Source organism: Lichenostomus cassidix, chromosome 21 (genome assembly GCF_008360975.1).
Source record: "Lichenostomus cassidix isolate B80296 chromosome 21, HeHo_3.0, whole genome shotgun sequence".
Lineage (NCBI taxonomy): Eukaryota > Metazoa > Chordata > Aves > Passeriformes > Meliphagidae > Lichenostomus > Lichenostomus cassidix.
In genome coordinates this window covers 1,261,361-1,274,667 of record NC_139501.1, presented here as the reverse complement: position 1 = coordinate 1,274,667, position 13,307 = coordinate 1,261,361, and the positions used below count along the sequence as shown (strand labels likewise).

The 13,307-nt window shown below is 59.0% G+C and overlaps 1 protein-coding gene across 2 annotated transcripts; it reads left to right on the top strand.

Moving 5' to 3' along the window:
- Positions 1–3,544: 3,544 nt before the first annotated feature.
- PERM1 (PPARGC1 and ESRR induced regulator, muscle 1) lies at positions 3,545–11,349 on the top strand. Of its 2 annotated transcripts, XM_085079758.1 has the most exons (5): positions 3,545–3,708; positions 4,411–5,703; positions 5,776–6,891; positions 7,878–7,994; positions 9,802–11,349. In XM_085079758.1, exons 2-5 carry the CDS (start codon positions 4,413–4,415, stop codon positions 9,879–9,881), a joined length of 2,604 nt encoding a protein of 867 aa, XP_084935884.1. In that variant the 5' UTR covers positions 3,545–3,708; positions 4,411–4,412; the 3' UTR covers positions 9,882–11,349. The 2 variants fall into 2 exon arrangements, with proteins under 2 accessions (XP_084935884.1, XP_084935883.1); XM_085079757.1 differs by having other exon boundaries at positions 4,411–6,891.
- Positions 11,350–13,307: the final 1,958 nt, after the last annotated feature.

Sequence of the window (13,307 nt, the reverse complement as noted above, 5' to 3'; positions counted from 1 at the left end):
TGCCACGCTGTCCTTGGCACTGCCACCCTGCCCCTAGCACTGTCACCCTGCCCCTAGCACTGCCACTCTGCCCGTGGCACTGCCACCCTGCCCCTAGCACTGCCACTCTGCCCGTGGCACTGCCACCCTGCCCCTAGCACTGCCACTCTGCCCGTGGCACTGCCACCCTGCCCCTAGCACTGCCACTCTGCCCGTGGCACTGCCACCCTGCCCCTGGCACTGCCACCCTGCCCCTAGCACTGCCACCCTGCCCCTGGGCCTGTCATCCTGCCCCTGGCGCTGCCATCCTGCCCCTGGCGCTGCCATCCTGCCCCTAGCACTGTCACCCTGCCCCTGGCACTGCCACCCTGCCCCTGGCACTGCCACCCTGCCCCTGGCACTGTCACCCTGCCCCTGGCACTGCCACCCTGCCCCTGGCACTGCCACCCTGCCCCTGGCACTGTCACCCTGCCCCTAGCGCTGCCACCCCAGGGGTCCCACCGGCAGCCCGGAGCTGCTCTTGTGTGAGCAAAGCCAAAGCTTGCAGAGAAATCCGAAACCCGGCGAGACTTGGATTAGCAACCCGAAACTCCGGCCAGGAGCAGAGCTTTGGGAAGAGCTTGGCAGAGTTTCAGGCGAGTGCAGGCTGAGTTTCAAGTGAGCCGAGTGTGACCTTTGCATGAGCCTGCTGCTGGCGGCTCGGGGAGCATGGGCTGGAATTTTAACAGAGCCTGGGGAGCGAGTTTCAGGCAAAAAAAATCAGGCGAAAAAAGTTGAAGGGTTTGGGCAAAAACAATGCGGAGCTGGGATGGTTTGGGGGTGATAATTGCTGCTCAGCTGCCCCCAAACCAGCAAAACCAGCCGGGTGGTTACGGCTCTGCAGCACTCCGAGTTTCAGTGCAGGGTTAACCCTTTCCTCAGCACGGGAAGTTCCTCCCAGGCTTTCCCTGGGGTCGATCTGAATCCCTGTTTTTCCCTCTGCCATCCCCAAGGAGGGCTGGCTGGGCACGAGGTCAGAGCTGTACGTGAGCAGCTCAGCATTCCCGGGTCCCTGTGACAGGTTGGACCTCGCAGGAATTTCAGGGAAGGGAGGAATGGATCAGATCGGGGGCAGGTCACGGGATGGGAGGCTGGGGACAGCACAGGACAGATGTCCAGGGAGCAGCCAGACAGACAGACAAGGCCACTGCTGTCAGTGCCCCAGGCTCCAGGCTGATCCAGCCAAAACCAAAGCAGGAATGAGAAAATAATCACAAATAAATCTCTCTGTCCTGGGCAAGCAGCAAGGGCCGGGGTTGTCTTGCTCCGGAAGCTGTGGACATATTTCTTTTCCCATTCTTTTATTTTTTTTTTTCCGTTGCTTTTCCTACAATCTCTCCCCTCCTGCCCTGCCGCACAGCATGTGATGGGTGTAGATCAGGGCAGGGAGGATCCTCCTAATCAAACCCACATTTCTCTGCATTGTCTCACAGAGATCTCAGCCAAAGCCCCACACTCGTGATGTTTCAGTGCTGCACCAAGGTAGAATTCTTCCAAACGGAGCTTCCTGGACAGGAAGGGGATTATTCCATATCACCCTGAGAGCTCCTTTCCCCAAAATTGAAGTCACTGGGAGCAGTGAATGCTGAACCTGGCTCCAGAGAAAAGGTTTCTATCCCAAAGGAAATGCCCTCCGTGGCATTCCCAGTTTTCCTGCCTTTCCCATGCCCTCGATCCTGGCTGTTTCTCCCACGCCGTGCACAGAGCAGCCACCTCTGCCGCTTTATTTCAGTCCCTTCTCCCATTACCCGCCGGCACTGGTTATTTATATCGTGTCCTTAATCCCGCAGCGCCATCCTGGAGGTGCTGAGTGCCACCCACAGGACGGGGCTGGAGCAGCCCTGCAGCAGCCCTGCAGCAGCCCTGCAGCTGCCTCTGCAGAGCCAGGAATCCCGGAGAGGCACGGAGCCAAGAGGAAATGGGACACGGGCTGCCCACGGCCACCGAATGTCCTTGAGTGCCACCTGTGGTGCTCGGGGACAGCGTGCTGTGCCCTCAAAGGTCACGCCGGGCTTTTCTGTCCCCCCCCAAAAGGAAGGGAAGTGGCAGCTGAGGTGTCATTTCCCCAAGGACACCGTGTGGGCTTCTCCCTGTGTCCTGTGCCCAGCCGCGTTTGTGTCCCCGGGGTGTGACATGTGGCAGGGTGGCTGCAGCTCCTGTGGCTCTGCTGTGGCTCTGCACAGTTCCAGCGTGACACCGACGACACTGCCGCTTCCAGCTGCTCCCCCTGCCCCTTTCACGTTCCCTGCTGCGGTTTGCAGCCGGGTTGAAAGGGTTTTTGTGACTCAACGCGGCGCAGAGGGAAGGAAGTCGGCTGCAGCCAAGAAAAGGAAGCCGGTTGGTTTCCCTTCTGCGTCTGCGAGGCGTGTGAGGGGAGCAGGGTGTAGCCAGATCGGGAACGAGATAGGCTGGGGAGGCAGCAGACCTCCTTCCTTCCATGTTTTCTTGGCTGGGAGAGGGAAGAGTGTTCTGGGTGATGTTTCCTCCAGCTGCTGCTGGGCTGGGCTGGGCTGTCCCTCTCCTCTCCGTGCAGTGCGGGACAGCAGCCACCGCGGGGAGCTTCCATCCCGCGGGATGGCAGGGCAGGACAGGGGACAGCCTGTGGGGACACAGCCAGGAGCTGACCCTGCGCTGGGCATGGACAGCACCCGACCCACCCCGAGGGGTGCAGAGCGTGTGGGACCCCCGGGGGGTGCAGAGCGTGTGGGACCCCCGAAGGGATGCAGAACCTGCTGGTCCCTCTCAGGTCCTGCAGTATCCACAGCCCTGGCCGTGGCCATGTCCAGCCGGGGGTCTGCAGTGTCCTGGTGGCCGAAGGGGTGGCTGGAGCCTGGGGGCAGTGCTGGGGGCAGCAGGGGCTGGGCTGGGGCTCTCCCAGCTACCTCAGGGTGGCTATTTCTGGCGCTGGGACAGGAGGGTGTGCAGGGGGAGGAAGGTGGGAGGAAGGCTCAGGGGAGCTCAGGGCTATTTCTAGCTCTGCTTCGTGACCTGCCAGGCCACCCTTGGCCACCCTGCCACTCCCCCGTGCCAGGCTCATCCCGAGCCTGCAGCCCACAGCACGTGGCACAGGTGGCTCTGGGTGGCACAGGTGGCCCTGGGTGGCACAGGTAGCCCTGAGTGGCACAACTGCCATGCACCCCGCAGGGTTTGTCACAAGACTGTGATGCTGGTTGTGACCTCCTGATGTCAGCAGGCCGGCGATAAATGCCCTGGGAGTGCCCCGAAGAGGTGAACCCTGCCCCGAGGTGACTCTGTGTCACCCTGCAGAGTGTGACACAGGCAGAGAAGTGGCTCTGTGGGAAAAAGAGCAGTCACTGCCACCCAGGTGTGCCAAAGGCCGTGAGCTCTGTGGTTTGTCCCCCTTCCCTGCTGGAAGTGACCCAGAAGGGAGCAGCGGGCACCAGCAGTGGTCACAGGGTCCCCAGACGTGGCTGTGGCGCTGCCACACGTAGGCTGGCACCCTGGCATGTCCCCCCAGTTCTATATATGGCCTGCCCTCTCCAGGCCCGGGGCACTGGGATCTCAAGTGACACCGGGGAGGGAGGGAGGTTTTATTTTTAGCCGCTGAATGGATGTGAGCTGGAGCTGGGCTCTCTGCCCCCGTCAAGGGGAAGGCATCATGTTGTGCCGGGAGGGCTCTTCTGCCTGGCTCCTCGCATGGCTCCATCCCCGCCTGGCCTTGGGGGACAGGTAGGATGGGCTTTGTCCCCTCCCTGCTTCTCCTGCGGCTGGGTCCCACCGCGGCTGGGCTGTGCCTGCCTCCCCAGGGCCTCGGGGAAGGAAGGGGCTGCTTGCACGGCTTGGCTGGAATGGCCTGTTTGCATGGCAGGAATGCTTGAGAATGAAAATCCCAGTTTTTAAAGTGGATTGTAGGGAGAAGGAGCGGGAAAGGGGGGTGTGAGGTGTGATGCTGCTGTGGGGAGAATCCCAAACCTTCTTTTCAGCACTGGAGAGAATCCCAAACCCTCTGCAGCAGTGAGGAGAATCCCAAACCCTCTGTGCAGCTGTGGGGAGAAACTAAAACCCTCTGTGCAGCAGTGGGGAGAATCCCAAACCCTCTGCAGCAGTGGGCAGAATCCCAAACCCTCTGCAGCAGTGGGGAGGATCCCAAATCCCCGGTGCTGCCATGCCGGGGAGCAGAGGCAGCAGGGACCAGAGGGGGTGACAGTGACCTCTCTCTCTGCTGGCAGTCATCATCCAGCACAGCCATCCCCATCCTGCTGAGGCTGCCAGGAGCTGGAATTTCCTTCTCGGTTTCAGCTGGAAACGAGTGAGGATGAGTAGGTGGGAGGGAGGAACTGGGAGGAAGGTTTGGGGGCACACAGCTCACTCCTGCCTGCCCACACCGGCGCCACCTCCTCCCCGCTGACCTGTCCCCGCTCCCCGCCGCAGGCATGGATAACTTCGAGTACAGCATCCAGCTGAACGACCGCGAATGGGCTGAGTTCCTGCAGGCTTCCGAGGAGTGCAGCCTGGCGCCAGCCTCGCTGGCCACGGCCGAGGAGCAGTGCCTCAGTGACATTGAGCAAGGGGACGCCTCGGGCCGCGACTGTCCCTGCAGCACCGACGGGCCGACCGCAGCCAGGGCGGGCGGCGAGCCAGCGGCTGGCACGGGTGGCCCTGCCCCACGTGGGGTGCCCGGTGACAGCGGGCACGGTGGTGACACCGCCGGGCGCTGCCCGGAGCTGCTGTCGGGCAGCGAGGACGAAGCGGAGCTGGGCTCTGTGGGCAGGTTCCTGCGGGACAGCGACAAGCCCCTGTCGCCTGCTGCCATGCCCAGCGCACAGAGGAGACAGCCGCCACGGCCACCCGCGGCCACCCCGGCCGGTGGCACAGCCCAGGGCAGCTCCGGGCAGGACGCGGCAGCAGCACCGGCGGAGAAAGGAGCCACGGAGCAGGGCGGGGATACAGGAGGGGGACAAACCCACGGCAGCGCCGCGGTGGCACAGCCGGTGGCACAGGCGGAGATTCCAGCGCCATCCCCGGAGGGATCGGCCGGGAAAAGCTCTGCCAGCGCGGAGCCCAGGCGGCAGGGAGCCGCGGGTGACCCCCCGAGCCCGTCCTTGGGGACAGCGGCCCGAGTGGCATCAGAGGAAGGCTCGGAGCCCAGCTCCCCGGGCGGATCGCCCAGCGTGGTGAGGCCCAAGGTGCCACCGCCGCCGAAGAAGAGCCGCAGGCAGCGCGGAGCCAGCGCCACCGAGGGGGACAGGGACCCTGCGGGGGCTGCGGCAGCGGGGGCAGGGAAGGCACCCCCGGGCTCCCCGATGTCCTCTCGGAAGGGCAAAGGGAAGGACAAGGCGGCCAAGGGAGCTCTGGTGAGGCTGGGCAGCGAGGAGGCTGCGGAGAGCAAGCGGGCGGCGCCCGGCCCGGGTGTGGATGGGGGCGATGTCGGGGCTGCTTCCCCGAAACAGAGGGGGAAGGAGCCGGGGGCACAGTCCCCAGGGAAGACAAAGGCCACCAAGGCCCCGAAGGCAGGGCAGGCTGGTGCCTTGGGCGTACGTGACAGTGTCCCTGTGGTCCCTGGCGATGGAGCCGCGGTGTGCCAGGAGATGCCAGGGAAGCCTCTCCAGCCCAGGATTGGGGCAGCGCTTGGAAGGAATGCTGGTGGGGAGCCTGCAGCCGAGATCCCTGGAATTCCTGCTGCTCAGATCCCTGGAATTCCTGCTGCTCAGATCCCTGGAATTCCTGCTGCTCAGATCCCTGGAATTCCTGCTGCTGAGATCCCTGAAATTCCTGCTGCTGAGGTCCCCAGGAAACCTGCAGAGATCCCTGTAATACCTTCTGCTGAGACGCCCAGGAAGTCTGCAGCTGAGATTGCCAGGAAACCCTCAGAGATCCCTGAGGTTCCTGCAGCTGGGATCCCTTGGGAGCCTGCAACTGGAATCCCCAGGATTTCTGCAATTGAGAACCCCAGAATTCCTGCAATCGAGATCCCCAGGATTCCTGCAGCTGAGATCCCCAGGATTCCCACAGTGGGGATCCCTTGGGAGCCTGCAGCTGGGATCCCCAGGATTCCTGCAATCGAGATCCCCAGAATTCCTGCAGCTGAGATCCCCAGAACTCCTGCAATGGAGATCCCCAGAACTCCTGCAATGGAGATCCCCAGAACTCCTGCAATGGAGATCCCCAGAACTCCTGCAATTGAGATCCCCAGGATTCCTGCAGCCGAGATCCCCAGAATTCCTGCAATAGAGATCCCCTGTGAACCTGCAGCCGAGATCCCCACAATTCCTGCAGCTGGGATCCCCTGGGAAGCTGCAGCTGAGATCCCCAGAGCGATGAGCCCCTTGTGCTTTGTAGATGGAGCTTCTGCCAAGTCCAACTCCCTGGATGTGACCTGGCCTGAGATGTACGATTATTTGTTCTGTGATTCCCAGGAGGAGGACGAACTGGGGAGCTCCCTGGAGGGCAGGAAATCCCCCTTGCTGAGGGAATTCTCCTGGCCTGAGCTGTACGAGTATTTTTTCAATGAACCAGAAGGTAACAAGAAAAAAGGCAAAGCTAAGGATAGGAAAAGAAAGAAGTTCAGCACCTTGGACCGCACTGGGCTGCAAAAGGAGGATCCCAGCTCGGCTCCAGGCAAGGACACCGTGTTTATCCCAATCCCTGACGTGTATGGACACTTCTTCCCAGAGAGAGCCCGGAACAGGATGGGCTGGAGAGGGATTTTCTCAACAGCTCCAGCCTCTGAGGTGAAGAAAGCCGTGGGGGCTCTGAAATCCCTGCTGCAAAGGCAAACCCACCCAGGCAGAGGTCAAACCTCAACCTCCCAGGCCCTGGTGCCCAGAGGATCTGCGGAGAAGTTCGCCCTGGTGCCGCTGGCAGGAGCCCAGGTGTGGCCAGAAGATGAAGCCACGGCCCTGGCACTGAGAGGTAAATGCCATTGTCCCCTGTAGGAGCTCCCCGTGTCACAGGCTGTGGCACCCTGGCTGTCCCTTGGGATGCTGTCTCTGTCCCCAGTGCTGCTGGCCAGGTCCACAGACAGGGAATCTGGGATTGCAAAACCCACACTGATTAGGCAAAAAAACCCTCCAGAGACCTCAGAGGTCACCTGGCCATTGCCTGTTCCTGGAGGCAGGTGAGAGAAATGGGAATAAAAGGAGAAGTTTGACCCACGAGGACAGGCAGGGTATTTATCTTTGAGCTTAAATGATGCTCAGAGCCTCAGAGTTAATATTAAACCCAAACAATGAGGAAGTTATCCCAAAGGGAGCCTCAAAACTGAGATTCCAGTCTGTTTGTATGGAGAAAAAAAACCCCTTTGGGGTGGTCACAGCTAATTAATAAGCCAGTTTTAATTAAAAGCCTGATCAAATGAATAGGAGCGAAAATAACCTAATCTTGAGATATGTCTGAGTTGTTCCAGGCTGGAACCGAAGCAGGGCAGGGAATTCCAAGTGCTCAGGAGGAAGCAGGGAGTGGGAATGGGGTGGCATTCATGGGGATGCTGAGCTCTGGGGACTCTCAGGGGTTGTCCCAGAGCTGGGTGTGCCTTGGGACACTGGTGACAGGAAGGAGACCTTGCCGTGGCCCTAGGAATTTGTCCTAAATCTGTTCTCCAGACCCCATTCCAACCACCACACAGGCTGGGAAGACCTGCAGGGAGGTTGTGAGGAGCCAGAAATCCTGGGGTGGCTTTGACAACCATTTCCTAGGGGTTTTTAACAAAATGTGAGGCTGGCAGGGGTGACAAACATGCCACCATCCTTTGGAAATGCACCTGAGCCGTTCGACATCACCACCAGTGCAGAAACATCCTGATTCCCTGGGAGTGCCGGGGATTTGCTGCCGCAGAGGGCTCGGGGAGGTGACCCAGGAGGTGACCCAGGAGGTGGCACAGCCCGTTTCTCTCGCGGCAGGAGCGGCAGAGGACCCGCGGCTGCTGAGCCAGAAGGACATGTGCCTCGTCTTCTGCGCCTTCGCCTCCTGGGCGGTGAAGACATCCGACCTGCAGGCTCCGGATGCCTGGAAGACCAGTACGTCCAGTGCCCGCCTGGGGAGGGTGGGGAGGGCTCTGGGGACGCTCAGAAAGCAGATATTTGTGCCTCCTGCTGCCCGTGGGGAAATGCAGTGTTTTCCAAAGTCCTTTTCATGCCTTCTCTCTCCTATAATCCTGATTTTTTTTTGTCCTTTCCCTAAAAAGCGGCTGCTGACTGGAGCTGAGCTGTAGCCATAGCCTGGGTCCTGCTCCATCCAGCTCCTGGCAGGGATCAGTTTGTCAGGAGATTTCCTTAGGATCAGAGCTGTCAGGACCTGGAGTGAGCAGGTTAAATTCCCTCATCCCAGCTGGAACAAAATTCCCGTATTTTTCTGACGCGCTCAGAAGTTTTGATCTTCTGCCCAAACACAGCTCAGCTGAGGCATTATCCTGCTGCTCTGAGTCCTGCAATTCCTGGGAGATCTGTGGGATCCTCTCCTCAGTTCCTGGGAGATCAGTGGGATCCTCTCCTCAATTCCTTAGAGATCTGTGGGATCCTCTCCTCAATTCGTGGGAGATCAGTGGGATCTTCTCCTCAGTTCCTGGGAGATCTGTGGGATCCTCAATTCCTGGGAGATCTGTGGGATCCTCTCCTCAATTCCTGGGAGATCAGTGGGATCCTCTCCTCTCCAGCAGTTGGGAGCTGGTGGGAGGAGAGGAAGCCGGGGAAATATAAATCCATGGAATTCACCAGGATCACTGGGTGAGCAGGGAATGGCTCAGGGGGAGCAGCATTCCCAATTCCCGCCCTGGATGCAGCAGGAGGACATTTCCATGGGAAGAAATGCCGGGAACAAAGCTTCCTGCTGCTTTTCCAGGCGAGGAATGTTCCCTGCTAAGGTCACGCAGGAAGCTGACACCCCGGGCTGGGAATAGCTCGTTAGCTAAGGCTGCTCGGTGCCATCGTCACAAGGAGCTCTTGGCCTGCTGCTCCCGGGCTGCCGAATTTGGGATGGAGGACGTGGAAAGGTGTGGAAAGCAGGATCTGCTCCTCGTGCCCCGGGATTGAATAACCTAGGGAGGAGGGAGGCAGGAGCAGATCCACAGCCTGGAGCAGCCATTTGGGCTTCTTGCAAGTTGGGTTTATGTCCCTCTAACACATAAAATGAAATCTGGATTTAAGCTGGACAGTGCAAAGGCACAGCTTGGATTCCCAGTTTTCTGGGATTTTAATATCTCTTATAAAGCAAATTAAAACCATTGACTGCAAGCGCAGAACAGAGCTTGATTTGTATATAATCCCCATTAGTTATTTCTTGTATCTCTGCATTTTTTGATTTGGGGTTTTGGATGTTTTCTGCTTTTGGCTGGGACCAGAGAATCCCCAGCTGATGCAGAAAATGGGATTTTTTCTTGGCATCCTCCTGGTCCAAACAGAAGCAGGAAATGAAGGTGATGCCCTGAAACCCTGGTGAGATTTTTGGTGTCTTCCTCATCCAAGATTACATCTCCACCTGAACCTGTGACTCCAACCAATCCCTTAAATTCCCACCTGGGATCCCACACATCACCAATGGAACCTATTGAGTGTTTTCCTTAAAAACAGCCATTTTTTTGGTGGAATGGTGGTGTGATCTGGGTCTGGTGACCCAGACTCTAGGATTAGATGTGCCCAGTCAGGCTTTGGACACACTGGGAACAAATTCCACGTGGTGGGAACGAAAAGCAAAATTCACGGAGGGGACTGGGAAAGGGAGAGGAGTGACCTCCCTGTGTCACTTGCGATCCCCAAGGCTGGGAAAACATCCCGAGGTTTGGGAGAAGCACCCAGAGTCACCGTGGAAATGTTTTGGACTCTTTTCCAGTGTTCCTGGCAAGCTTCGGCACCCTCTCGGCCATCCGCTACTTCCGACGGCAGGTCAGGGAAGGACACCCCCGGACTTAACCCCTGCCGCGCCGGACGCGCTTCCCGAGCCGGGCGAGGACGGCGCAGGCAGAGACTGGGACTTTGTTCTGGACACTGGGAGAAGCCTGGAGCTCAGCAGGAAGGCTTCTCCAGCCCCATCCCGAGCGGGACAGGCGGCACGGGGAGCAGGACCCTCCCGGTGACGGGAATTGACGGTAGGACAGGAGAGGGGCTGGCGCTGCCCTTCCCTTGCACAGCCCTCGCGCAATTCCCTGGGAATTCCCGGGGTTTGCTCCAGGGCCCTGCTGATCCCTGCTGGAGTCACCTGGCGGCACAGCGAGGCGCTGAGGTGGCGGAGGGAGGTGACAGCGAGAGGAAGCAGGGAAAGGCTTCATCCCGACAAAAGAGCCGGGATGTCCATGGAGGAGGAAAGGAGAGCTTTGGGAAGAGCTTGGCTGGGCAGCAGCTCCAGGGGGATGGAGGTCAGCTCCCTCGGCACAGCCCAGGGTTCTCATGACCGCTTTGATCGCTCCAGGAGGACTCATCCTCTTGGATTTCGCTCCGAGAAGTCTCCGTTCGGCGGGATAAGGTTTCTGTCGCACGTGGTCACTGCGGTGACGCCATGGATGGCTCTGTCCTGGGGACACCTGCTGCAGGGACACGGCCCAGTGTCACGGGAGAGGACAGGCGAGGGTCACACGGCCAGAACCGGGGGGAAGAACAGCCAGGGAGGGTCCTGAGGGAGATGGGAAGGGCAGCAGGGAAAGGGGCTGAGCTCAGGGAAATCTCGGGAAAGAGGACAGGAGAATGTTGGAGAGGAGGGAGGAGCAGGTGGGCAGGTTTGGCTGTGTCAGTCAGCAGGGAAAGGGTCTGGATTTTTGATTTATCTCCTCTTGTGCCTCCCATCCTGGAGAGGCAAAGCTGGCTGGGGGAGCTGTGGGGTGAGGAACCTTTGGGGCTGGGAAGGGCTTGAGGGGGCCTGGAAGGGAAAGTGGGCAGAAAAATGAAAAGGAATTGGTTCAGTTTCTCCCCTCTCCCTCACCACTCCAGGGCATTATTCAGGAGGATTTTCCTTCCCTCACCAGTCTGGTAAGAGCACAGATGTGGGATTGAGCCCTCGCAGCAGATCCACAGAGGCACTGAGGGCAGTCAGCCCAGAGCTGCAGTGTGGGTCTGCCTGGGAGCTCTGCAGGAATGCTGTGCTGAGAAAAAGCACAAAATTTCTCCCTGAAAGCAGGGAGGGGAGGTTTTTCCTTGTGCTGAGAGTGCTGTGAGGTTCTAATGTGTGCAGGGGTGGGCTGGAGACCATGAATTATTGCTGAGGGGAGAGCACAGTGCACGATGTCCAGTGAGATGTGGGACTGTGAGGTATGAGACTGTGAGATGTGGGACTGTGAGTCAGAGACTGACAGGCTCTGTGTGGAGCAGAGCAGCTGTGCATCTGCTAGCAGGAGGAGAAGAGATTAAACATGCTGGAAGCTTCGAATAAAAAGTTCTGTCTCATTTACTACCCTTGTGTCCATCCCTCTGTCTGTGGGGAGCTGTTAAAGGAGTGCTGGGGTTGAAAGGAGGATAAATCAGTGCATCCAGAACGGCAGGCTTGGAGCCCTGGGCACAGAGCAGGAGGGAGATGGGGCTGTGTCACCTGCCCTTGGCTCAGTCCCCGTGCCAGCCCCTCTGAGACGCAGCCTGGCTGTCACATGTCACCAGCAGCCTGATCCACAGGTCCCTCCTGGCTCGGGAGCTCTGGGTTTGTCCCAAGGCAGCTCCTCTGAACAGCTCAGTGAGCACCAGGCAATGCCCAGCAGCAGCTCCATCGATTCTCATCCCCTCCCTGCTCCCTGATCCCTCTGGATGCTGCATCCAGGAACATCTGGCACTGCATCCAGGAACATCTGGACCTGCATCCTCAAAAAACGCCCAGCAGAGCTGCTCCTTGCACTGAGGGGAAGCTGAAACATCCCCTGCGCTCTGTTTGCAGCTTATCCAGCCATCATCCATCAAACTCTGCCCCTGTTCTCACGGCAGGTGGGAGCAGCAGGCTGGGTGGGAGATGGGGAGCAGCTGGAGGAATTGGGAATTGTATTATCCCGGGATTTCCTGGAAGGCTATCCCAGGGGGCTGAGTGTAGCAGGAAAGGGCACTAGAGAGCAGCAGGTTTGTGAAGGGATTGGAGATTTCACTTGGGAGGTTTCTGGTGAGAAACCACAATGCTGAGGACAATTTGGATGTCATTCCCTGCTCCAGGATCAGGGAACGGGACAGGGCTGTGTGCTGGGATGTGGAGGCTGCTTGTGCCCAGGTCAGCTGGATCTTTTTCAAGCCATCCCTGGCTTTGGGGACCTCACTGTCCCAGTGTCCTGCTCCAGAGGGGAGCCCTTGGGATGGAAAAGCTGTCCCTGAGCTGCTCCAGCAGGAAAAGCTCAGTGCCCCTGAGTTTTCCCCATCCCAACAATATAGGGCAAATCCCACTCTCTCCATGCCTCTATCCCAGGAGGGCTGAGTGCTCCTGCAGGTGACAGGAGGTGCTGTCACCCTTTGTTCCCTGTGACATTTGGTGTCTTATCCTTCAGAGCTTGTCCTAGGAGACACCACCAGCACCTGGCACCTCTCCAGAGGGACCAGGAGATCCAGTGGGTCACAGGTGCTCCCCACACTCCTTCCATCTGCCCTGGAAGGAGTGGATGAGATGAATATTTCAGGAGCTGGATGTTCTCAGCTGGCTGCAGGAGTGAAAGGAATTATTGAAAGGTCCCGCTGGTGTCAGGAGATCTGGGAGCTTCTGCCGTGCTCACTCAGGCAGCAGCGTCCTTCAGGAGAGCAGCCTGAAATTTTAATGCTTTCTCTATTCTCTGACCTTTTAAGAGCTCTCCTCTCCCTCCCAGCAAAGCCAACGTGCCTGGGATTGTTTTATCCATGGCCGGAATTTGGATTAAACCTCCCAAATTCTATATAACCAAGGATTTCTCCCAGACAAAAGCTGCCGGGACAGATGGATTTTGACCTCCTGCGGGCAGCCAGGACCTCACACCTTCCCCACAATGGCAGCGACCTTTCCGTGCATCCTCCCTGGCCCGAGGCTGCTCCCCGGGCACAGCCGGCGCTGGGAGCGATGCCATCCCTCCCTCGTTTTGTGCCGCACGTAGCTCCCTCATCTGACACCTCCCCTTGCCAGGAACATGAAAAAGTCAGGCAGGTGCACCCCGGCTGGGAGCAGGGATGCCTCTCCCCCTTTTCCCGGGAATGGCTTTGGTCACAGCAGCTCCTTCGCTCTGGTTTTTGCTTCATCCCCGGGTGATAAAACCAGAGCAAAGCTCCCCATTGGGATTTTTGGGCAGTTTTTGGGTTTTCCCCTCTCTGCAGAGAGGCTCTGGGGGTCAGACCGGTGCCAGCCCCGGTGGGGAGCAGAGGGAGAGGTGACCCCGCTGTGATCCGGGGCTGGCCGGAGCTCCTGTCCTTGGCCAG